Raw genomic sequence first — 24,410 nt, forward strand, 5'->3', positions numbered from 1 at the left:
GGGGGTCGGCACCAGGCCGGGGTGCACCCCTGCGGCCCCCGTGGCCCGGCCTGTGTCACTCTCTCCGGGCGTTGGCCCGGGACGAGAGGCCCTCCTCCTGCGGAGTCCGAGGGCGCGGGTCCCGGGAGCCTGAGGGGCGGGCTCGGTCCCCTCTCCCTCTCCGGGAAAGCGCGATGCCTGCAGGCCTGTCCCGGGTCTGCCGCCCGGAGCCGCCGGCCACGCCGGGGCAAGCGTAGAGCCTGCACGCTGGAAGGGCCGGGCGGGGGCGACGAAAGGAGGGGGCTGGCCAGGGGTCTAGGGGTCGCGCGAGGACACCGGAGTGCGCTCGCCCCGCCCCTCCCCGCCTTTGGGGCAGCGCGGCCCCGCCCCTGAAGCAGCGCGGCCCCGCCCCCCGGGTTGCTAGGGGAAGTGACGTCACAGCGCGATGGCGGCGGCTCCTTCAGGCAGCTGAAGGGGGAATTAGGCCCGGAAGATCCGAGTCCATCCGCGGCGGGGAGAGGGCGAGCGGGGCCGTCTCGGGCCGGAGCAGGGGCGGCGGCGCTCGGACTGTCCCATCCGCCCCGTATTGTGGCGCTGGGCGCGGCGGGGCGGCCGGAAAGCGATGGTGAAAGCGGGGCCGTGAGGGGGGCGGAGCCGGCAGCCGGACCCGCAGTAGCGGCAGCAGCGGCGCCGCCTCCCCGAGCTCAGACCCAGGAAGCGGCCGGGAGGGCAGGAGCGAGCCGGGCCCGTCGCCGCCGCCATGGAGCTCAGAGTCGGGAACAGGTACCGGCTGGGCCGGAAGATCGGCAGCGGCTCTTTCGGAGACATCTATCTCGGTGAGGCGTCCGTCCCCCGGGCTCGGGGCCGCCCCCGACCGGAGTTCGCCCGGCCCCGACGCGGGGACCCGGCCCGGGTCGACCCCCGGGACATTCCGCTCCCCGCAATTTCCCCCCGGGACTCCGCTCCGGCTGCCGGCCCCGCAGCTACTAGACAGGAACTTGCGCTCCTTCCGGGTCGGGCCGCGCCGCCGCCCCCGGGGGCACCTGCCCAACGTGTGCCCGGGGTGGCCGGGGTCGGCCCGAGACCCCGCTGCCCGCGCCGGCGCCCCGCAGACGGACAAAGGCGGCGGGCGGCGCGCGGCCCCGCGTCCTGCGCACGTGCGGCCGGCCGGGAACGCCCGGGCCGGCCGGAGGCGCCCGCGGCCCCCGCTGCCCTTGACGGCGAGGCCCGGGGGCCGGGCCGGGCAGCCCGGGCCCGGGCGCGCGGGGGCCGAGGACGTGTTGCGCATCCGGGTTCCGCGCCGGGGGCCTGGACTCGGAGCGCCGTTGGGGCGCGCAGACCGGCCGCAGACCGGCCGCGGTGGACGGAGGCGAGGGGCCGCGCTGTCCGCGCGAGCTCGTCCCTGTGGCTGCGGTGAGGCTTCGGGGTAGAGCTGGAAAGTGCGGGCGGCGGGAATGTTCTGGACTGTTCCGATTCACGGGGAAAGCGCACGCACGGGCGCAGGTGTGATGCCAGGCTGGCTGGCACCTCAACGCCGGGCGTTCAGAAAGGCTGCCTTTCTCGGGGATTGTGTGCGAGCCCCCCCCGGGGGGGGACCGTCCAGCTGGCCCGCGGGGTGGCTGCAGAGGGACTGCTGTTGCGCAAGTTTGGGGGTGAACTTGCCCTGCGGTTGGGTTTTGTTGGCTGGTGTACCTGCCCGGAGGGTCAGGACCGGCCGGGGGCGGGCAGCCCGCCGCTGGGCGCGCCTTGCGGACGGCGGGGCGTGTGCTCCGCCCCCTCCTGTCACCTGGGGAGCGGGCCTCGCCCGGGTGGGAGTCCACAGCTGCTTTGGGGGCCTCCTTCCTGACCCTGCAGGGCGGCCCCGTCCCACGCCACGCTGTTGCCTTTGACCCCGTGCTTCCGCCTGCCATCCTGCTGAGTAAAACACACTTTGGAGACGTTCGGATTTTACTGTTTAAATATTTATGTTCAGCAGTTAGCGGCCGCATTCTCAGGACCGTTTTGGGAGGCAGAGTGCTGCGTGAATGCGAGCTGTTCGCCTTATTTATAGAACAGTGGGGTTTTGGCAGAAGTTTTAACCTGGGACCTAGGAGGTGGACTGAAAAGCCAACCCATTAGCGACCCTTACGCAGGCACCAAAAGTAGGGAGTTTGAAATTCTGCGTGCCCGCGGCTGAGACTGTGCCAGTGCCGGGTTCAGGGGTCGCATGGTGAGCTCATGCTGTGGGAAGCGGGAGCTCTGTGGGGACCCTGTTTGCTTATTCTCCAGTCTTTGGGCCTCAGCTCCTGCCGGGTGCACAGGTGCAGATGGGGCAGGCGGGCCTCCGCGTGTGTACGCTGGGGGGTGGACCGAGGCTCCACGCTGTGGAACCCCACACGGGGCGCCCGTTGGGACGGGATCCGCAGGGCCTCCTCCGCGGCGTTGGCTCGGCGGCCTGCTGGCTGGAGCCAGCTCTGGCTGGAAGGGCGGGCCTGCACGTGCTGACCATCCGCTGTGGTTCAGGGTCAGAGGTGAGGCCCGAGGAGCGTGGGGTGCACTGCGTCGCCCGCAGGGCAGTTGTGCGGGGCCCTTTTCTGTTTGTGAGGGCCACCGATGAGGCGTTACCTAAGAGGTCGGGGCTTCATCTCGAGAGTCAGTGTGGCCTGTCGTTCTGTGCATTGCTTTGCAGTTGCTCGTGACTCCTCCAGGGAGTCACCCTGTTTTGAGCGGCGTCTGGGGTCATGGATGTCCACCCGGGACCCTCTGTGGTTCCACACATTTGAAGCTGGGAGGAGGGCAAGGCCGTCCTCAGCGTGGAGAGGGCCTTGTGTACCAGGAAGGCCCAGGGTTGGCCTGTTTTCCCAGCGGCCTGCTGCGCCGACACGGTCCTGTGGCACTGTGCCCTGCCCAAAATTGCAGCGTCGAAGAGGGTGGTCTCTTGGGGGTGTTTCTTCATTGCCTGGGCTTCAGAAAGTATATGTGCTGGACTTGGGCCGCCACAGACCCCAAAACGTGTGGCTTTGATCCTAAGTCTGCCTCCCCTAAGCTTGCCAGGTCCCGAAGGCCCTGGCCAGCCGGGAGGGCCTTGGCGCTCACAGACCCTCGCAGCCATGCACACTCAGCAGGAGGCCGCCATACCTGATGCAGGGGGAGGCGAGCCCTGTCCCTCCTGGGCCGCCCTCAGCTTCAGCTCCCACATCCTTCGGCCCTTGGTGGGCTGGAGGTGACGTGACGTTTTTTGGCTTTGCTGGCAGGGCGCCTCTCACGTGTAGATAGCGTTTGAAACGGGCAGAGCCAGTGTGCTTTGCGTAGACCTCGTGTGCCCAGGGGCCCCCGGCTGCGTGGTGGTGCCATGGTCGGCACACGTGCTGCTCGGAAAGCTCAGCCGTGTCCCCAGAGCCCCTGCGGGCGCCCAGCCCCGGGGGGCAGCGTGAGCCCCATTCTCGTGGGGCTCTGTTCTCCTCCGTGTCTGTCTCCTGGAGGCTGGCAGCCGGGGCCTGGGACCGCCCCCGTTCCAGGTGTCAGCATGGAGGTTCTCGTCCTGCCAGCTGCTGGCTTTGGTACCGGACCATCACGTGATCAGAAGACTCAATAACATGCACAAACACCCTGTTCGGGCGCTGGAGTTTAGGAACCTCTTTGTGTCGGATTTCCCTGCCTCCCCTCGCCGACTTTGACGCCCCTGTGGCGCGCGCAGGAAGGGCTGGAAGCGCTGGCTGGCCGGCCGGTCGGCGGGGAGAACAGCCGCTCACCCTCATGCAGCATCCGCCGTCACCTGCGTCCCCGAGGGTGATGGCGTGAGTGCTCCGCGAGAGGTCACGGCGCTGCCTCCGCTGCCCTGCAGCAGTCCCCTGTGCGTGGCCTTCGCCCTGCTGTGCCCGAGGCCTCTCCCTGTTTCTTCGTGGATGTCGCTCCTCGGGGGCAGTTACCGCCCCGTCCCAGGACTGGCGTTGGTTCACTTAGGTTACCGTCTGCCTTGTCTGCTCAGCTTCAGGGACTCAAGTTTTGTTTCCCTAGAACAGCATTGGCCTGTGTCTGCACACAGGTGTCCGTCACCTCCTGAGGGGCAGGGTTGCAGCCCAGGAGTGGAGGTGGCTGGGGAGCTGCAGAGCCTTCGCGTGAAGAGATGCGGCGCGGGGACGTTCACAGGCCCCCGGGTTTTCACTTCTGAGTCTGGAACCAGAGTGCACTGGTATCTTAAATTCCTGCTTCCATTTAGGAGTAGTTCTAAAAGTTACCTGCTGTGAAGCCCCAGGTTTTGTGATTGCCAGTTTGTTACAGGCTGACACTTCTACAAAATGAGATTAAAACGCTGCAGCAGTGCACGTTGTCGTCAGAGCTCTGTCGCGCTGCCTCCTGCACTGGTGGCAGTTGGAGGACGAGGCTTGGGGCAGCACGGCCGACCTGGGGCCTCCTTCCTGCCCGGCGGCCTCTGACGTCCGGGTTGTCTCTGTGGCGCGCGCAGACCTGGGCCCTGCCGCCCAGCATCGCCCCCAGCGGCGCGGCCCTTCTCTCTGAGCCACTCCGGGGGGGGCGACCTCCAAGCCCCAGGTGCAGGTGGAGTCCGGGGAGGGGGCCCCACGATGGGAGGAGGGGTCCGGTGTGCCCTGAGCTGCCCCGGTCGTGTGTCCGCAGACCGCCGTGGTGCAGGGCTGGCGCTCTGTGTTTGCTTTGTCAGCCCAGCGAGTGGAGCTGGTGGTGCTCCCACCTTCTGAAAGGCGCGGGCCTGGTCGGTCGCCAGCCAGGGAGGCCTGCGCCGTCTGTCTGGGCAAGGCCTGCGTCCTGGCTGGGCGGCAGCGACAAGCCTGTGGGGTGCTGATGTCACTGGAGAGATGAGTCACCCGCTCCTCCTGGGCCGGCGCGTTCAGGTCAGAGTTCCAGGTCCTCACAGGAACTCTGAGTTCATTTTTCTTCCGCACAGTAAATTTTGTGGTGAAGTCATTTCTCTGGTAATTGGGTAGATTGTGCCAACTGCAGGCAGGTGTGTCTGCCTCTTGGTGCCCGAGAGTCTTTGCGATGGGAGTGAAGCCCTCAGACCCGGACGCCGCTGCGAGGTCAGACGGTGGGCGCTCCCTCTGCGCCCGGCACGTGGGTGATTGCACCCCATGCAGCCACGCAAGGCGATCGCGGTCTTTGGGGTCCTTGGGCGTTTCCTGGGTGTCAGTGTCAGCAGGTGGCACTGCCGCAGGTGGGTCGCTGTTGCGGTGCTTGCTGACTGTGCCTGCCTTTCATCTGGGAGTCTCAGCAGGCTTTGTCACCTCCACTCTGCTTGTCCCCACAGTTCCCTGAGGAAACACTGCTGGTCTCCCAGTTACACAGAGACGGCGCGAGAGACCGAGGCACCAAGGACGGGGGAGGGAGCGCCCCGGGCTCTGTCTGGGCTGCTGGAGCCGCCAGTGGCACTTCTGTCACAGCCGCAGTCCTGGGGCGGTCACAGTGTTTGGTGCTCGGCGGGCGCCTGCGGGGAAAGCCAGAGGCAGGACGGAGCGCTGTCCGTGCGTCTCTGTAGTTGAAGCTGCTCGGGTATGGCCAGACAGGGACTCTGGCGTGTGCTGTGGAGGGTGGTGGCTGTCACGTTTGTAGGTCTTATGGGGGAAACAGAGATAACGTGTTTATAAATAAAAGGTCCTAATTTTACCTTTAAACTCATGGGCTGATAATTGGGGTGTAATAGCAAACGTATTACGAGTTTTCGCACAAAACTAACGAGGCGTGTGACAGGTGCCTGTTGTGCAGGTGGAGTCCACCCTCCTGGTCTGGTGTGACTAGGAAATGCAAAGTGATGTCCTGTTGCTGAGCGCCCCCCCCCCCCCCCCGCCCGCTAGCAGTGTCCCTTGGCCTAACCTGTGGTGGCCGCGGGCCAGCGATGAGCGTCGCGGCCCCGGAGCTGAGCCCACCTTCTCTGGTTCAGGTGTCCGGGGTAAGCGACCGGGTCCCTGGGCTGGGTGGCCTGAGGCCTTGTGTTTATCCTGGCAGCATTGGGGGACACAGGAGCACACAGGGTCACCCTGGGGCTGACCAATAGGGTGATCAGAAAGTTGGGAGTAGGAACCATGGGGGGCTGCGCAGAGACTCCACCGGCCTTCTCTGGGTCCCCTTGCGCTGCCAGCTGCTTGGGCTCCTGCAGAGGCGGGTGATGCCCACCGAATGTGGCTTCCCGACAACATGTCAAATTCCCCGCCTGAGAAGGGGACAGAAGGATAATTGTCCACGGGATTCGTGGACCACTGGCACCCTCTCTTGGCCGGGAGAGGAGTGTGACTGTCCCCTGGTCCTGGGAAGAGCGGGGCGTGCTTGTGTCCTGGCGTGTTGTGACTGTGGGTGGGGTAGTGGGCCCCAGGTATTAATGCTGTGCTTCTCTTTCTCTGCAAGGTACGGACATTGTTGCAGGAGAAGAAGTTGCCATCAAGCTTGAATGTGTCAAAACCAAACACCCTCAGCTCCACATTGAGAGCAAAATCTACAAAATGATGCAGGGAGGAGGTATGGCCTTTACCTGTTAAAAAAGACAACTGGGGGTGTTTGGTGGGGGGCTTGCATCCTGAATCAAAGTCTCTGGTTTGTTTCGGGAAAGGGAGTAAAATGCTCACACCCTGGACCCAGCCGGGTGGTCCTTTCAGATTCTGACCGATGGGCCTGCAGAAGGCCCCGTTCAACAGGAAGACCGAGGCTCCTGCTTTGGGCTCGGATGCTCCAGCACTGTTGGTGCCATGTGTGTTCCCGCCCAGTCCCTGCGGTGCTCACGGCTTTGGGGGTGGGGGTGCCTTCAGACTTCTCTGAGGGAAACTACTACGGCTTCTTGCAGCGCGACTACTGTCCCAGTTCTGTCCCCAAGTCCCCCCTTGGGCCTCAGGGTGCCTGATGTCAGAGGGCGCTCATTGTGATCTCAGAATCTAACTTGTAGACTTCCCTGGACTTTAAGATCGTCTCACTAATGGGGGGGGGGGGTTTGGGGAGGAACTCAGTTTCAGAGATGCTGCGGCAAGTCAAGGGCATGAGCGAGGCTCCGGGGGCAGGGCCCCAGGGCCTCGGCCTGCAGCTCCGCCGGGTTTGGTCCGCTGCGGGGCACCAGTGCCAGGCAGCGCGCCTAGCACGTGTGTCTCTGTGGAGTGATGACCGAGAGCAGCACGGCTGGTCCTGGGGACCCTGTACGGGGGTGTCTGTGCGTCCCAGCCTGTGTTCCGTGGGACCAGAGAGGCCCTCAGCTGGCACGCGGATGAAAACTGTCCGGCCCTTGTTGTCTCAGGGAGAGGCCAGCCGAGGACCCAGCCAGGGGGCTTGCCCTTTGGCGGCCTCAGCAGAAGGCGGCTTTGGAAGTGGTGACAAATAGAACAAGGTGACTCCGGACGTGGCCTTTACGGTGGGAAGGAGCCTGGTGCTGGGGGTGGCATAAAACCTCCCAACTGAGAAGTCTGGTGGGCTTTCAAGGACCGGCACGTCTGGGCCCCCCGCCCCTGGTTGCGGGGCCCCCTACACACGGCGCAGTGCGGCACCCCCTCCCAGGTCAGGAGGGTCAGAACTGTCTGCGCCCGTGGCCGACACAACGTCCGTGACGTTGCGGTGGGAGGCGCGGTGCCGCCTCCTGGTCTTCCTGCGACTCTGCTGTTCCCCACACAGATGGGGTCCCCCAGTTCAAGATGCACACTTGGGGCTGTCCAGGTGCGGGGTGTGTTGTAGGGACGCTGCTGCATCCATCCCAAGCCACCGGGTGTGAGGCGTGTTGTAGAGAATGTTTGTGCCTGGAAGCGCTGAGCATACCCTTCTGGGAGGTTCTGGGAACTTGTCAACCAAGACCACACTGGGCCCGGCAGGGCGGAGGGAGGAGCCCACTCTGCCCAGAGAGCAGGGGGTCTGCCGCTGAGCAGCCTTCTGCAAGGCATCTCCTGCGGGTGCTGAAGGCCGCTTTGTCACTGCTGGGGACAGCAAGCACCCTGTGGCTCTTCCTCTGCAAAGTTTCGGGCCTCCTTGCAGCTGGTGGACGCAGGTGGCTTTTACGACAGCGTTGTCTGGGTCGCTGCTTGGGCGGCGCGCCTGGCCGGGGGGGGCTGCCCCCCGTTGGTCTGAGGGGGAGTCGGGTGAACACGTAAACGCACGTCAGTGTCGAGCGTTGGTGGAAGTGGGGTTTTGTTTGTTTTTTTTTGTTTTTTTTTTTGTAAAAACTATTGATTTTAGAGAAATATTTAATTGGTTTGTTGTTCCACTTATGCATTCATTGGTTGGTTCTTGTACGTGTCCTGACCAGGGATTGAGCTACAGCCTTGGGTCAATCTGAGCCACCCATCCAGGGCGGTAGGAGTCAGTTTTTAGGACAGACCTGGTCCAAAAAAAAAAAAAAAAAAAATAGGGAACATAGGGAACAAGGACAAAATGAAGAAAAGGTGGCTTGTGACCCCCTCGGGCAAGCCTGGGTTTCAAGTCGTTTGACCGATGTGAACCTTTTGTCAAAGATGCTCTGGCGATTCTCCCAGTAGAAAAAGAAGTTTGGAAACAGCACAACCCTAAAAGAACATGGAGAAAACAACATGTTATAGTTGCACCAGCCAGGCAGCCTAGTGGTCGGTCACCACATCAGTGACGTGAAGTCCTAAGGCCTCAACAGTGGAGGCGTCAGTGGGGGCAACGGGGACGCAGCATCATACACGCCGCCCTTTCTGACACACGAACCCCCAGCGTGCAAACCGAGCCCTTTCCTCCGTAGCCGCCGTGGGCGCCTCAGAGGAAGCCTCGCTTGGGCTCTCCTGGCCCTGAGGTCGGGCCGCCCGGCGTTGTGGAAGGGTAAGGGTTTGCGTCCTCGCTTCGTGCAGCCTAGAGCCACGCTGACGGCTTGGGGTGGGCACAGGGGTGTCCTTAAAGCGTGTCCTGGCCATCTCGTGTTTTTGCAAACACACACACAAACCCTGTTGCGCTTGGAGGTCCGGCCCCGTCCTGCGCAGGGTCTGTGGGCGAAGCGGGCCTGTGCCCTGGGGTTGGAGGTGCAGCAGGAGCCTCTCCACCCTCCCCTGGCCTCTCCCAGTCCTGGTTCACTGAAGGCGCAGGGCTTTCCGGAGGACACTGGCCAAGAAGCCTGCTCTGCTGTTTGGCGGCGTGAGGTGGATGGGTGGGCTGTGCGTTCTGATAGGTGGTCTCCATGGTGACAGAACAACGTGTTCTGCTCTGCAGGCCCCAGCGGCTGCCGACTCAGCCCTGCCATTGCTCACAGGCCTGAGAACAAGCAGCACAGGAACACTGCGCCCGAATGTTCACATCAGGGAAAAAGTTAAAATGCACCGGACGCGTCATTCACACACACCTCGTGCCGCTGGCCTGGGAGCGTGGGGCCGGGGAGCAGTTCCCTGGTGAGCAGCGCCTGGAGCGGGGCGCCTCTGACCCGCCGTCCGGGACGGTCCGGCGCCTGACCCCGAGAGGGGGCTCCGAGGGGCCCCGCCTTGCCCGGGACAGCCCCTCCCGGGCAGCAGGGCAGGGCTGGGCAGGGGGCGAGCCGCTCTCCAGCCTCGTCCTCTCGCGTGGGCACGGGAAAGGCCCCGGTTCTGCATCCACGCTGTTCTTCCTTGGCTGCTGTAGGTCGCAGCCATCCCAGCCTCCCGGTTGCTCTCCCCTCCCCTGCCCGTCCCGCGGCTCCCACGGTCGGTCCCCACCCTGTCGTCCGTGGGCCCTTTGTTCGCGTTCCTCCACGAGACCCTTCCCCTTCTTTCCCGCTGCCGCCCTCCCCTCTGGTTCTGTTTCCGCTCATTTGTTTTGTGCATTAGGTTCCACTTGTAGGTGAGATCGCACATATTTGTCTTTTGCCGCCTGGCTCAGTTCACTGAACACAATGCCCTCCAGTTCTGTCCGTGCTGTCGCGAAGGGCGGGAGTTCTCTCTGCTGCGTAGTATTCCATTGTGTAAATGTGCCGCAGGTTTTAGATCCACTCATTCACTGGTGGGCACTTAGGCTGTTTGCAGCACTTGGCTGTTGTAAGTAGCGCTGCTATGAACATGGGGATGTGTAGGTTCTTTTGAACTGGTGTTTCAAGATTCTTGGGATACAGTCCCCACAGTGGGACCGCTGCATCGGAAGGCAGGTCTGTTTGTCGTGTTTTGAGGAAATTCCGTGCTGCTCCCCGCAGTGGCTGCCCGGCTGCGCCCGCCAGCACTGCACCGCGGCCCCCTTTCTCCGCACCCTGCCAGCACTCGTGGGGTGCTGGTTTGGTAACGGGGGGCGGCATCTCGTTTGTGGCTTTAACTCGCACCTCTGCGACAGCTCGTGACTCAGGGCGTCTTCCCTCTGTCTCTGGGCCCTCGGTTTGTCCTCCCTGCAGTCTGTTCAGGTCCTTTGCCCATTTTTTAAATTGGATTGTTTGTCTTCCTGGAGTGGAGTCCTGTGAGCTCTTTATACGTTTTGGAGATCAGACGTGTCCGAGGCGTCAGTGGCAGATACGTTTTCCATACAGAGGTTCCCGTTTCATTCGCTGTTTTCTTTGGCCGTGCAGCACCCTTTGATTCCATGAAGTCCCGTTTGTTTAGGCTTTCCCTTGTGTGTCCCAGGTCCTGGGCTGGCCATCGGCCACAATAGTGCTGCGAGGGAGAGCTGAATTTTACTGCCTGTGTTTTCCTCTAGGGCTTGCATGGAGTCATGTTTTATATTCAAGTCTTCCATTTTATGCTTATGCTGCCTTGGTCGAATATTAATTGGTAAGGGAGACTTGGGTTTATTTCCAGGCTCCCTATTCTGTTCCGCATGTGTCTGTTCTCATGCCACTACCAGACTGTTTTCATTGCAGTGGCCTTGTGATATAGTTTCACATCAGGTATTGTGATTCCTCCTACTCACGTTCCTCTTTAAAAGGAAAACAATTTCTGGCCGGTGGGGCTCAGTGGATTGAGTGTCAGCCTGCAAACCACAGGGTCTCTGGTTCGATTCCCAGTCAGGCGTCTGCGTGGGTTGCAGGCCAGGTCCCCAGGGGGTGGTGCACGAGAGGCAACCACACATGGATGTTTCTCTCTCCTTTTTTCCTAAAAATAAATAAAACCTAGAAAAAGAAAGGAAATCAGCTTAAAAAAAAATAAAAAACAATCTATCCAAGCCACTTTCAAAAACCGGAGATTCTGGGTGTGGAGAGCCCAAAACAGCGTGCAGGTCTGGGGGCTCCCCGAGGCCCTCAGGTGTGCTTGCACGGAAAGCGGTTGGCCTGCCTCTGCCTCCCCTCCGGGGGGCGGGGGCGGGGGATGCCGGGGGCTGGGCTGGCGGCAGTGTCCGCCCTTCCTCTCTCTTTACGCACCCCTTGGACGCCCATCGCTAGCTGTCGTCGTGGGGTGGGGCTGTGGCCCTCTCCCTCCCCAGAAGCAGGCTGGTGTGGCCTTGCCTGTGAGCTGGGCCGCCGTGTGGCTGGTGCTCTGGCCGAGGCCTGGCCGGGAGGTCTCGACCACCACGGCTGTGGTGCCTGGCTCCCGCCGTCCACCCCTTTGGCACCTTGCTGTCAGGACGGAGCACCCGCCAGGGCCCGAGCCGGAGAGACCCCCGGCCCTTGGTGGGTTTCCGAAAGCTCAGCCTCCCTGCCTCGCACTCTGTGAACAGCCTCCTCGGGCTCCGAGAGCGCACTGGGGGTTGGGCAGGGCCACCGCGCAGCAGGTGCAGCCGGGAAGCTGGACCCTGTGGTCGCAGTAACCCACGTACACCCGCCAGCCTGCGAAGCCGCTGTGGCCCCCAGCGCCTTGGCACAGCCGCCTGCAAGCTGTTGGGCAGACGCAGACCTCATCTTCTGCCCGGAGTCCCGGGACCCTAGTCCGGTGGCTGCTTGCCCCCAAGAAGTACGGAAACTGAAGTGTCATTCTTAAAGTAGTTTACAATAGTCAAATACAGACCGTAGGTGACTAACAATAAATCTTAGGCCAGGGGAGACCTGCGTGCGGAAGATTTTAAAACTTTATTGGAGGGCACCCTAGATGAGTTTACCAGTAGAGATGTTCCGTGTTCCTCGAGTAGAAGACTTAGTACGTTGTCCGCTCTTCGAAGCTCTTCGGGTCAGTGCGATCCCAGTCCAGACCTAGCACGGCTTTCTTTCCAGTGTGACCAGCAGACTTGAGAACTCAGAGTAGCCAGGAGCGGAGGCGGACTGAAATACTCCTGGAGAAAGGGGGGCATTTGCCCTACAAAGAGCGACTCCAGCATCCGTACAGAGCGGCCGCCCACAGCAGTCTGGATAGTGGATGTCAGTCCCCCAAGGAGCCCTGGCTGCTGAGAGAAGGGACCCATTCCAGGCCAGGGGAGGAGAGGCAAGAAGCGCTCAGAGGCCGGCGGGCATGTGCAGAGGACACAGGGCAAGCTTGGAGGGGCTCTGTTGGCCCCACGTGGGGAGGGGGCGTTCATGAATCCATAACGCTGCGCGCGCGCACTGAGCTCCCCCCGAGAACGCAGTAGGAGCCCTCACGGGGAAAAGGACCTCTTGGTCGGTGGGCTCAGATGGGGACCCTTGGTGCATGCAGACAACTTCAGGGAAACACCACCCTTCAGAGGGTCCGACACCACCCTCGAAGCTGCACCCGGGGCTAAATAGCAGAGGAAAGCACCTCCTGGTGAAGGAGCCTGGCCGATAGCATCTGCGAGGAGATCAGGTCCAGCAAGCAGGCAAGCCCAAGTGGATGGCCGCTGTGCAGAGTGGCCTGGAGTCTGGAAATCTGTGCGGTGAAAGATTCAGTAACCGTCTAGCCAGAACTGTGAGGGCCATCTGTAGCACAGGACCCTAACGTGGCCCCGGGTCGGGGAAGCTGTGAGGGGCGTGCCCGGGACAAGCGGCTGGGGAAGCGCGCAGGCCTGGACCTGTCACCGTGCGGTCTGAACACACGTCAACCGCAGCAGCATTGCTCGCGGAGACGGGAGGTGGGCCTTGGAACAGACCGGAAGGGGCAGAAGCACGCCCCTGTGGGTGCAGGGCGGGGGCCTCGGCGGAAAGGCTTTGTGAGCACCCACTGCGGGCGGACGGCTGGGCGCTCTGCCTCGCCGTACCCAGAGTCCGCCTCGGGGCTGCCTGCTGTGTGGAGAGAGAGACTGCCAAACGGGTTGGTTTTTTTAAATCCGCTTTATTGAGGCGCAGGAAACTGCGTTTGAAGGAAGTGTCCAGCGTGGCAGGCTCTGCCATGGTCACAGCCTCGTGGAACTGTGGCCGTGGTCTGCATGGTTGGCGTACCCGCCTCCCCCAGACGTCCCCACGCTGCTCCCGTGGCGGGTCGCTTGGCATTTTCCGGAATCCGGCCACTGCCGCGTGGCCCGGACAGGCGCGCTGGGCCCGCAGTCGCTTCGCTTGCTCGCAGAGCCGGGCGTTCCCGGAGTCCAGCATTCCAAACGGCCGCGGCCCGCTCTCGCATAGGCCCTGTGTGGGCATTGGTTTCCTCTTCTCTTAGGCAAGCCCCTGGGGGTGTGATGCAGGCAAAATGGGGGGAGGTCTCCTCTCTAAGAAGCTGCCCCCGTCGTGTGGCTCTAGGGGTGGTGTCCTGCAAGGCGTCCATTTCGTGCAGGTCACTGAAGGTACTGGCGTGATGCGGTCTGTAACGTCTCAGCCTTCGCGTATTGTAGGGTCCTGCACGTCACCTTGTTCTTGATACTGGTAGTTTGTGTCCCCTCTCTCTCTTTTCCTTGGGCAGTCTGGTCAGGTGTATCAAAAATTTTCCCAAAGAACAGTCGTTTTCTCAGTTGCTTGTTTTCTATTTCGTTGATTTCTGCTGCGATCTGTTATTTTCTCTGCTTGCTTTGGGTTTAACTTCTTCTTTTTTCCACATGGAATCTGAGACCATGGACCTCGCCTAACGCAGGGGTTCAGCTGCTGTGAACTCCCGAGTGTGGCGGGGCCAGCGTCCCAGAAATCCTGTCGCGTTGGGTTTTCATCTTCATTTAGTTCCAGATGCTCCCGAATCCCCTTTTTGATCTCTCCCTTGGTCTGTGGGGGATCGAAGAGAGTGTGTGCATGTGAAACAGCCGTTTGTTCTCACCAAATGGATGGAGTTTGGAGAGGGCTCGCCCCGGGCAGTCTTGTCTCTGCTCTGCGATGTCGTGGCCTCACCCGAAAGCCCCGGAGGCCGAGGGCTGCACCCGTCTGACGGCCACCGTCCTCTGTCACCCCCACTGCTGCCGCTGACATGTCCGACGTGGGTACCCTGAGCAAGGCCTGTGCCGTGTCGGAGGTGTTACCCTGCTTGCCAGCAACCAGTGAGCAGGCCACGGTGTCAAGGACGCTGGCAAAAGACAGCTCCAGCGAAGGGATAGGAGCTCAGAAGCTGTGGGGAGAGACCGAACGGTGCGACTTCACGCGAGGGCTGCAGGGGCAGCCAGGCGCTTGGGGTCCTTGAAGTGTATCGCTGAGCGTCCAGATGTTTTGGAAGTGCTCAGAGCTCTCCGTTAGCTGTTTCCAATGAGTGGCACTGTCGTCTGAGAATGGACTTGGTCAACTTGAGCCTTCGTGCTCCCTGCGGCTCCTGGTAACTGCGCCGGGCGCAGAGAAGACCCTGCTGTGCGGAGTGATGGGCGTGCCGGCCGGACTGCGGCCTTGTCCCTGGTGCTTGGCCTCCTGTGGTGCCGGGCTCTGTTGTCAGCTGCACGTTTGGAATTACCTTCCCTCGATGAGCCGATGCCGTTTTCCCTGTGAAATGATGCAGCCTGTCTCGCCCCGGTGCTGACGTGCGTCCTGTGCCCTCTGTCCTCGTGTGCGCGCAGCGTGCCTGGGGGGCGCGTGCTCTTCCAGCTCCACTGAGAGAGTGTGCCTCGCTCACTTGGGGCTGTCGGACTGCACTGGGTGCTCAGGCACCCGCATCGCGCTGCGGCGCCAGCTGCCCTGGTGCGGGGTCTGGGCCTCGCTCCTGTTGGTCAGCCTGGGGGAAGCTGGTTCCGTCCCACATCCTTTTGCTCACAGTCACAGGCCCTGGGAAGGACTTCGTGCACTTAGGTTTGATGTACTCGGTGACCGGTGGGATTTGAGCCTGTCGTCTTGCTGCTTGTTTTTGGTCCACCTGTTTCCTTTTCTCTCCTTTTTTGCCGCCTTTTGGATTAACCTAGCACTTCTTTTTAGCGACTTCCCTTACAGTGAGCTGCTCTGTTGGCTTACGAGCCGTCCCTCTGACGCCGGTGGCCGAGGGCGGTTCTCCGTGTGCGTCCCCACCTGCCGCTGTCCCCTCGGCAGTGCTTCCTCCCGCCCCCTGCGCTTCGGGCCATCGTGCCCGCTGTCGTCTGCGGGAGCCGCCTTGTCCGAGGGGTCCAGGGTGTGGCGGTTTCCAGCCTTCCAGCAGTGGACCTGTGACGCTTTACGTCTGCAGGTGTCTTCGTGTGCCTTTGCTGGGGATGTTTTGCAACTCTTCCTTCGTAGGATGCCAGCTTTTTCTGTGCGTGAAGGATGTTCCTCCGTGTGTCCGAGGGGGAGTCCAGTCACCCTGGCCTTTGTTCCTTAGTCTGTGATGTGTCTTTTTTCTCTGCTGCTCTCTAGATGTTCTCCGTCACTGGTGATGAGCGATCTGATTGCTGGGTACTAGTGCGGTGCTCTGTATGGTTCTCGTTCTTGGGGTTCATTGAGCTTTTTGGGTCTGTGGGTTAAGCGTCTCCATCCAGCTGTTCCTTCCGGTGTGACGCCTGTCCTCCTCCCTTCTCTTTCCTGGGGGCTCTGGCTACAGAAGTGCTGGTGGCTTGAAGTTGTCCCATGCTGACTGCAGCTCCGACGGCTCTGTCAGCGGTGGCTGTACGTTACATTCCTTGAAGTTGACAGTGTCAGGTCTGTTGTTAATCCTGCCCTGTGTGTCTTTCGTCTTGCATATCGTAGTGTCTTCGCTAAAAGTCAGGTTTCAGTCGCTCGTCACCTCCCATGCTGTTGGTTCATGGCCTGTGACAGGCGTGCCCCACGAAAGGAGGATGTCGATCACATGGGATCCTGGGCGCTGCTCCCGCCCTTGCCCCTCCTCTGTCCTGCACCTGCCTGTCCACCTGAGCCTTGTCAGAGTCACAGTGCGAGCCCAGGTGTGCCCGGATGTCTGACCCCGGGCGACCTGAGATGCCCATCTGTCTTCCAGTGGGCATCCCCACCATCCGGTGGTGCGGGGCGGAGGGGGACTACAACGTCATGGTGATGGAGCTGCTGGGGCCGAGCCTGGAAGACCTTTTCAACTTCTGCTCGCGGAAGTTCAGTCTCAAGACTGTCCTGCTGCTGGCCGACCAGATGGTGAGAGTTCGTGGTTCGGAGTGATGGGCCTGACTCGAGGCTGCTCCCCGTCCGCCTGTCCCACAGGGAAGGGAGCGGTGGGCGGGCTGGGTTGGGAGAGCCGCTGTGGGTGTGGCACAGCACACCACGTGGGCCTGACCTCGGAGGTGGGCTGCAGAGGGGGCGCTGCCGCCACCGGCCGCGGTCCTTCCCCCGCAGCGCCCGCAGGAGGGGAGTGCCCAGGATGGGGAGCGGGGCCAGGGTCCCATCCAGTGGACGAGCGCCCGCCCTGGCTGAGCGGTGCAGGTGAATGGCTCCGGCAGGGCCCTGGGCGCCAGCGGAAGCCGCCTCCAGGCTGCGGTTGGGTTGACCACGCTCTGCTGCTTGGCTTGCAGATCAGTCGGATCGAATACATTCACTCAAAGAACTTCATCCACCGCGACGTGAAGCCAGATAACTTCCTCATGGGGCTGGGGAAGAAGGGCAACCTGGTTTACATCATAGACTTCGGCCTGGCCAAGAAGTACCGGGACGCCCGGACCCACCAGCACATCCCCTACCGTGAGAACAAAAACCTCACTGGGACGGCGCGGTACGCCTCCATCAACACGCACCTCGGCATTGGTGAGCCCTGTCGCCGGGGGGGTGCTGGTGGGCAGGGGCCGGGAGTGGGCGGCACTTGCGGTGGCAAGATGGAGGCTCGCGGGGGTGCCGGGCGTGCGCAGGACAGCCCTCAGGCAGCCGGGGGGTGGCTGTCCCAGTCCCTGACAGCGGGTCTGGGGCAGCTGCTGGGGGCAGGAAAGAGTCCATGTGTGTTTTCCTGTGGTTTTTGGTGCCACTGGTGTGGGCCAACCTTGGGTCATTTCCCTTCTCTCTCCAGAACAATCTCGAAGGGACGACCTGGAGTCACTGGGCTACGTGCTCATGTACTTCAACCTGGGCTCCCTGCCCTGGCAGGGGCTGAAGGCTGCCACCAAGAGGCAGAAGTACGAGCGCATCAGCGAGAAGAAGATGTCCACGCCCATCGAAGTGCTGTGCAAGGGCTACCCCTGTGAGTGTCCGGGGGCCCGGGTCGGGGAGGTGAACAAGGCGGGCCCCCCGCTCTCCTTTGGCAGCGTCGTGAGCGCTGATACAGGGCGCTTCTCTTGGCTCTGGGGCGGGTGCCCTGGGGAGGCCAGGCCGCTCTGGGATGCTGCCTTTTCTTGGGCTTTTCCCGAAGCCACAATGCCCCGTGGGTGGCCCCCGGGTGGGAACAGGGGCCGGAAACAGTGGTGTCACCTGTTGCCATGCTGGTTCCCAGTCAGGGCTGTTGCCAGTCAACTCAGTTTCTTGTTATTTTACAGCTGAGTTTGCAACATACCTGAACTTCTGCCGTTCCTTGCGTTTTGATGACAAGCCCGACTACTCGTACCTGAGGCAGCTCTTCAGGAACCTGTTCCATCGCCAGGGCTTCTCCTACGACTATGTGTTCGACTGGAACATGCTCAAGTTCGTAAGTGGCATCGCCAGCCTGCCGACCTCTCAGCACGGCTGGGAGACGGCCCGTCAAGCAGCAGGCCGCCGGCCGGTGGGGTCTCACCCTGTGTGAGAGGCGAGCTGTTCGCGGTCCAAGGCCAGGGGGCCCGCTCGCTGCGCTGGGAGCCGGGCGCTGCTGCGTGGCTGGGCCCATGCAGTCTGCCCGAGGGCGAGCAGCTGCGAGAAGCAGAGAAGCTGCCAAGGGGCAGCAGGGGCAGGCAGGTCAGGCGTGGGGTGTCCACAGGTGCACAGTACCCAGAACCAGGGCTCCCACTTGAACGCTGAGTCTCCTCCCATTGGGAGGTCATTTCATTGATAGGACCTAGATCAGCCTAGAGTGTCGTGGCGCTGGACCCCCATGGTGAGCAGCCTGGGGAGGCCCTGGGTGTTGAGTCTTATCTTGGCCCTGTTATTCAGTTTCTTTATCTTTTATTTATTTTAAGACAGAAGGGAGGGAGAGAGGGAGAGAAACATCCATGTGTGGTGGTTGCCTCTCATGCGCCCCCTCCTGGGGACCTGGCCCACATCCCAGGCCGGGGCCCTGACTGGGACTCAAACCAGTGACCCTTTGGTTTGCAGGCCAGCACTCAATCCACTGAACCCCACCAGCCAGGGCTCGGTTTGTTTATTAATTGCTCATAAAAGTGCTGCAGGGGTGTGGGGGTCAGAGCGTAAACTTTAATTTGTTCTCCCTGAGACAGGCCGCCCATCTGCGTCGGCTCTGGGAGTTCCGTTACTTAACTCTTCCAGACAGCACGGCCAGAAGTCCAGGTGTTCCTCTTCCGTTAAAAATTTGCTCTATTTAGTCATGAGTTTTAAAACAAAGGGGAACTTTTCCAGGGTGACAAACTCTGAGAAACAGAACCCCTTCTTCAGAGGGTGCAAAACAGGAAGCCTGACCCCCACCTCGGGGCCGCGGCGCTGCCGGCAGAGCCAGCCTGACCCAGCCCAGCCCGCGCTGCCCTCGGAGAGCCAGGCGCTGGGAGGGGGCGCTGCGGGGGGGCAGAGTCTGTACGTCCGGGCGGACCCCGTCAGGGCCACTTGAAGCCCCCCTGTTCTGAAGGTTCCTTTCAGGGCTCAGCACACCTTCCCTGTGAGGGGCGCGTGGGGAACGAGTTCAGTGTCGCAGTCCTGTGCCTGCCGCAGCCCCCTCGGTGGCAGCCGGACAGCGCCGTGGGCGGCGCCGGTAAACCGCGGGCAGGGGTCGGCGTGTCTGGGTTCGGCCCCCGGGCTGCCGTTTGCAGGCTCTCCCGGTGGCGCTGGGGCTGGTGTGTGAGCGCGTCCGGCTGTCCCGCGTGACAGGCGGCGCCTGCAGCGGCTCGTTGCTCACGGGCAGCAGAGCTGCCTGCTGGTGCCACAGTCCACCGCCTCGGCTCCTCGCGCTGTGTGCGCTGGCCTCGCGTGCGTCCGGGGCCTGGGGTCTGCTTGAGTGGACCCCTCAGCCAGCCAAGTGCCGCCCCTCACGCTTGCCCCTCAGATACTCCCCCAGCTGTCATGACAGCTCCCTGTCCCTGTCCCTGCTGAGTGTTGCCAGAGGGCCCCGCAGCGGGCTGGGTGTTTGCGGCTGAGGAGGTGCTGTGGCTGTGGGCGGGGTTTCCTCCTCTGCGCTGGGAAAACAGGAAGCCCAGCTGCTCGCTCCCCACTCTCAGGCCTTGGGGGGCTGTGTGTTCTCTTGAAGGGAGAAGCATCCCGTTGACTTGGATGCTTCACAGCGGACTTGTCCCAAATATGCTTGGTGCTCTCTCAGGTTTCAGGCGACAGCCGGGGCCTTGGGGTGTTCACCAGACCCCGTTCATCCCCCTCTGCTTGCCTTCCCAGGGTGCCAGCCGGGCAGCGGACGACGCTGAGCGGGAACGCCGGGACCGTGAGGACCGACTGAGACACTCCCGAAACCCGGCCACCCGCGGGCTCCCGTCCACGGCCTCAGGCCGGCTGAGGGGGACACAAGAAGTGGCTGCTCCCACCCCACTCACCCCTACCTCACACACTGGTGAGTGGTCGTGGGGCCGACCGCTCACGCCATGTGTCCCCCGCCAGCCGCCCCAGCAGGCAGTGGCGTTCTGTTTGCATGTGACCCCAGGGGCAGCCAGCTCTGAGCGGAGACCGGGGGCGGGGGGCCTGTGCACCCCCCTTCCAGCTGTGTTCACTCCCGAGCGGGGACAGGCCGGCAAACACATCAGGCGGCGCCTTGGGGACACCCGCCTCATGGCCTCTCCCCTCCTCCTGACATGCGCGCCCCCGCCAGCCCGCCATACCCACCCCCGCCCCACCCGACGGCACTGTGAGCAGAGCCCCCCGTGCCGGCCTCCCCCTCGGCGGGCCCTGACCACGGGGGTGTGGGAGCAGGGCAGCCGGCTGGGCGCCCTCCGGGCTGTGGCCGCCCGGCGAGTCCAGTGGGGTGGGACGCAGGGAGGTGCAGGCTGCGGGGGGCTGCCGCGTGCCGCGTGCCGAGAACAGAGCCCTCGCGGGGAGCGTGCGGCCTCACCCCCGTGCCCCCTCTCCTGCAGCTAACACCTCCCCTCGGCCCGTGTCTGGCGTGGAGAGAGAGCGGAAAGTGAGCATGCGGCTGCACCGCGGCGCCCCTGTCAACATCTCCTCCTCAGACCTCACGGGCCGGCAAGATACCTCCCGCATGTCCACCTCACAGGTACGCGCGCCCAGCTCGCCGGGGCCGGACGCTGGCCGCAGACTTCTGCGTTGGGCCTAGGGCTCCGGGCGTAGCGGGGTGAGGGTGTGAAGGGCTCGAACCGATGCGGGATGCGGTCCCCGGCTGCCTGTGCGTCCCCGTGATCGAGAGCCTCCGGGAGCAGCTCTGTGGGTGTGGGGCTCACCGCCCCTCTGCCTCACACGGGGACAGGGACAAGGACAGGGACCGGGGCCATGTCCCTGCTGCTGCCTGGCCCCAGCTGGCCTCGGAGGCCGGCACCCCCGGGCAGGTGCTCGCCACGCGGCACCCGGCGGCTCCAGGCGTTGGCCGTGGGCACCCCAGCCTGGACCCTTTCCTCGCCCTCTGCCGGGCAGAGCCTGGGTGCGGACAGGGGACGCTGCCGGTGGTCGGTGGTGTGGTGTCGGAGGGACGGGTCTGGGGGGCCTGGTAATGGGCTGTGGGGGAGGGCTCCCGCCTTGACGTCCCTGTGCGTGCGTCCCCCAGAGGCCTGCCACGCCTGTCTGTCACGCGGCCCACGCCCACGCCCACGCCCCCTCCGCCAGGGCCCCCGCGCTGTCCCCCTGCCTCGCAGCTGTCCCCTCAGCGCGGCAGCTCTTCCTCCAGCGCTTCCAGGGCCCCGCCCGTGGCGGGCAGTTCGGTCGGGAGCCTGCTCCCACGGCTGCTCCGTGGGGTGCCTGGGGAGCCCAGGGAGCGGAGGGCCTGTGGCTGCCGGGACGCTGGTCTGGCGGGGGAGCGGCATTTCGGGTCAAGGCAGGCTGCTCGCCGCTCTCCTTCCCACACGCTCCGCCGACCAGGACCCCGCTGGGCCCGCACGGGCCCTCTGCTCTCCCTCCTCCTGGAGGAGGCAGGAGTCTGGCTGGGGCAGCGAGCCTGGACCTCTCCCAGCCCGAGCCCCACCCCCACCGCGGGGCACAGCAGGGCCGTCAGAGCTTCCTCCCCCTCAAGTCCTGCAGTCCGTGACTCAGCAGGTGCCCACCCCGACCTGGGCACGCGGTGGCTCTGTGGCCCCGGAACACTTCGGGGGCAATGCCCAGGGCCTGGGGGCTCTGGGGGCTCTGCCTGGACTCGACGTTTGCGTGTTGGGGGGGGGGCCCCAGCCAGCAAAGATGAAGAAAGAGGGTTAGCTTTTTTTTAAGAAAATAAAGCATCGGGTGGGTATGGGATCCCCGAGGAAGCGGGCATTGGAGGTCCCCCAGGCGCCGAGAGGCGGGAGGTCTCAGTGGGCCAGGGCCCTTGCACGTGCGCTCTCCGCTGCTCTTCCCCAAAGAAGCAGGACGCGGGGGTCTTCCTGGGGACCATATTTGGGGGTGTTCCCCTCCAAAGCAGCCCCCCGGCTTTCCTCCCCGGTCGCCCTGCAGACTCCTCAGGGCCTTCCTCGTGTAGGGGCCCGGCCCCGGGGGAGTCCCGCTGTGCGCCCTGGGCCTGGTGGGCGCGGCTCTGCCTCGGGTTGTGCTGTGCTCAGTGAGTGTGCTCGCTCCCTGGGAGGCTCTGCGAGACCTTGCTGTCCAAGGGCGTGATTGGGGCCCCCTCGCCCCGCCCCATGCCTGTCCTGGGGGTTTGGAAGGCAGGCAGGCAGGAAGCGGAGCTCCTCCAGCCTCCATGGTTCTGTGGCCTCGGTTTGTGCTCGCTCCCCAAAGAAAGGAAGTGGGGAGCAGCTGTGCTTGTGTCCCGCCTGCTCCCTCAGGGCAGCGTCTCCTCTGTGCCTTCGAGGAGGGGGCACGTCCAGTGTCACTCCCGGTGAGGGAGGCGTTCAGCTCAGCAGAAAGGGGCTCAGAGCTGTGGCCAGCCCACCTGTCAAAGGGCCCTCTGCAGCGGGCGCGGGGGCGTCACCTCTGCGTCACTGACCCGACCCCACGGCCACCGTGTGCTCGGGCTCCGCGGGAGGGCGGCCGCCCCCCTTGCTCCCCCTCCCTTTCCACAGCAGCTGGGGCGGGACCAGCTCAGGACCTCAGGACCACATTCCCCACCCTGGGGTGCATTCTGGCCTGTTGGGCCCAAGGAGCGCGAGGCGTGAGGGGTGCCTGGTGGGCGAGTTTGCGCGGGGCTGTCTCGGTGCAGCGGTGCTGTTGGAGTGCTGGTGTGGTCCCTAGGCCCCTTGCTCCTGTGTCAGTTTTAAGCCCCGCTCTGTCACCCAGATGAGGTCCTGTCCTCTTCCCTTGCGCCACGAGGAAACACGGCCACTCCGTGTGTCACAGGGCGGTGCCATCCTCCCCAGCCGCCCCAGCCGAGGTTGCTGGGAGCAGTGAGCGAGGCCTGGGGCAGCTGCTGGACATCGGGCCCACCTGCTGCAGGAGGTGTTAGGGGGCCTGCCCTGGCCCCTTGTTGGCCGTGGTGGCAGATTGTCCCAGAGGAGCAGCCGCAGCTGCTCTTGGTTGGGGGCAACTTCCAAAAGGTGAGGTGGAGCTCCCGGGTTGTTCCTGGGGTCCCCTCGGAGGCACCCCGGTCAGTGGCGGTGGACCCGGTGGAGGACACACGTCTGGAAACAGGAGGCCTCGTGCTGGGCCAGCCAGCGGCCCCTGTACCAACAGCTGTCTTTTCCCCACCTCAGAATAGCATTCCTTTCGAACACCACGGCAAGTAGCTGCGCGTCTCCGGTTGGAAGGCAGCACTGGGTGAGTGTGCGCACGGTCGTCCCCAGGCAGCCGGCGCCCGGGCGGGCGGGGGCTGGCCCCTCGCCCCTGTGGGAGCTCGCAGGCGGCTCGGTCCCGCATGCCAGGCGCTGCAGTAGAGCGAGGGCTCTCCGTCCGGGTCTCCCCTTGCGCACATTCCAGAGCACCCGCAGCCAGGTGCCCAGCCTGAGGGGCCCGCAGAGCGCAGGGAGTCCCCAGGCGGGGTGCCTGCGGGACCCGGAGCCCTGCCCGCGCCCTGGCTCCTGGGGCCCCCGGACACGCCAGCCGCTGCGTCCCGGTGTCGGCCGGGGGTCGTGTGTCTGTTGCGCTCCGCTGAGTGGCCGCGCTTGGTGGGGCCTTCTGCGCTCTTGCTGTGTGAGACGCCTGTGGTCTCTGCGGTCCCGGCTTTGTCGTCCCTCTTCCCTCTGCGTTTCTGTCTTCCTCGCTTTGTTTTCTTTTCGAACTTGGTCTCTGCCCGACATCTCGTCCCTGCTGTCGTGTGTACTAACCTTTCGGCCCAGCCGCCCGCTCCCCTGCCGACGTGCATGGCTGGGCGCCCAGGTGCGCCCTCTGGGCCGCGCCGGGCCGCTCCTTCCCTCCGCTGAGGGCTGCCGCTGGGCTCGGCCGCGCGGGGCCTGCCGCAGCTCGGACACGGCGGTGCTCTGGGAGCGTTCAGGGGAACCGCTTGTTACCTCTCCCTCGAAGGATGGGGGTCCCGGTGCCTCAGAGGCCTGGCTCCCAGTTTCAGAGCACCAGAGTATTTGGGGGCGGGTGGCTGGGAGCGAGTATCTCTTCCCGCTTGGGCTCTGTCCTGCCGTTCAGAGCTCCTCGGCTCCGCCTGCATGCCTCCCCCCCCCCCCCCCCGTCTTCCTGTCACCGTTCCGCTGAGCGCACGTCTGGGCCGCAGAGGGCGCTCCTGGAGCGGCTGGGGGTGCGGGCGTCCAGAGTGGGGCTGGGCGACGCCTGTCCCCTTCCTTCAGGGCACTCACTGACCGGCCTGGCCCTATGGCCGCATGCTGACCTTGTCCTGTGCTTTGGCTCCGACAGATTCCTGGTCGGGTGGCGTCCAGTGGTCTTCAGTCTGTCGTGCACCGGTGAGAACTCTCCTTTTTGCTGTGAAGGGCAGACAGTGAATGCATGGCTGATCTACTCTGTTACATGGCTTTACTAGTGACGCTCCCCGGTCTAGGACACCGGGCGCTCTCCAGGCCACCCACTCAGCACCGCCTGTGGGGAAACAAACTAAACTAAACCGGACAGACTCCAAGCGCTGCCACCGCCGGGGCTCCACTGAGGCCCCATGTGGACTCGTTGTCACGGGCCTGGGAAGACAAGCAGAGTGCAAGCCACGTGCAGGAGCCGGACTCCCGTTCCAGAGCCTGCCGGCCCGCCTGCCGCGGTGGCACTCCACGCTCCCCGACGAGTCTGCTGTAACCACCACCTTCTACTCGGTTCTGACAGTTTTGTATCATTTTGCTAAAAATTATTGGCTTAAATCTGTGTAAAGAAA

General features: G+C 63.6%; 1 protein-coding gene across 4 annotated transcripts; it reads left to right on the forward strand.

Annotated features, from left to right (window-relative positions):
* The first annotated feature begins 437 nt into the window (after window positions 1–437).
* On the forward strand, window positions 438–24,410 carry CSNK1D (casein kinase 1 delta). Of its 4 annotated transcripts, XM_054592895.1 has the most exons (10): window positions 439–815; window positions 6,331–6,441; window positions 15,981–16,129; window positions 16,504–16,732; window positions 16,989–17,159; window positions 17,452–17,600; window positions 19,442–19,613; window positions 20,131–20,270; window positions 22,840–22,903; window positions 23,948–24,410. In XM_054592895.1, exons 1-9 carry the CDS (start codon window positions 740–742, stop codon window positions 22,870–22,872), a joined length of 1,230 nt encoding a protein of 409 aa, XP_054448870.1. In that variant the 5' UTR covers window positions 439–739; the 3' UTR covers window positions 22,873–22,903; window positions 23,948–24,410. The 4 variants fall into 4 exon arrangements, with proteins under 4 accessions (XP_054448869.1, XP_054448870.1, XP_054448871.1 ...); XM_054592894.1 differs by lacking the exon at window positions 22,840–22,903 and having other exon boundaries at window positions 438–815; XM_054592896.1 differs by lacking the exons at window positions 439–815; window positions 22,840–22,903 and adding an exon at window positions 4,994–5,012.

This window comes from Pteronotus mesoamericanus, unplaced genomic scaffold (assembly GCF_021234165.1).
Source record: "Pteronotus mesoamericanus isolate MK-2021 breed Mesoamerican mustached bat unplaced genomic scaffold, CSHL_Meso_final scaffold_408, whole genome shotgun sequence".
In the NCBI taxonomy this organism is placed as follows: domain Eukaryota; kingdom Metazoa; phylum Chordata; class Mammalia; order Chiroptera; family Mormoopidae; genus Pteronotus; species Pteronotus mesoamericanus.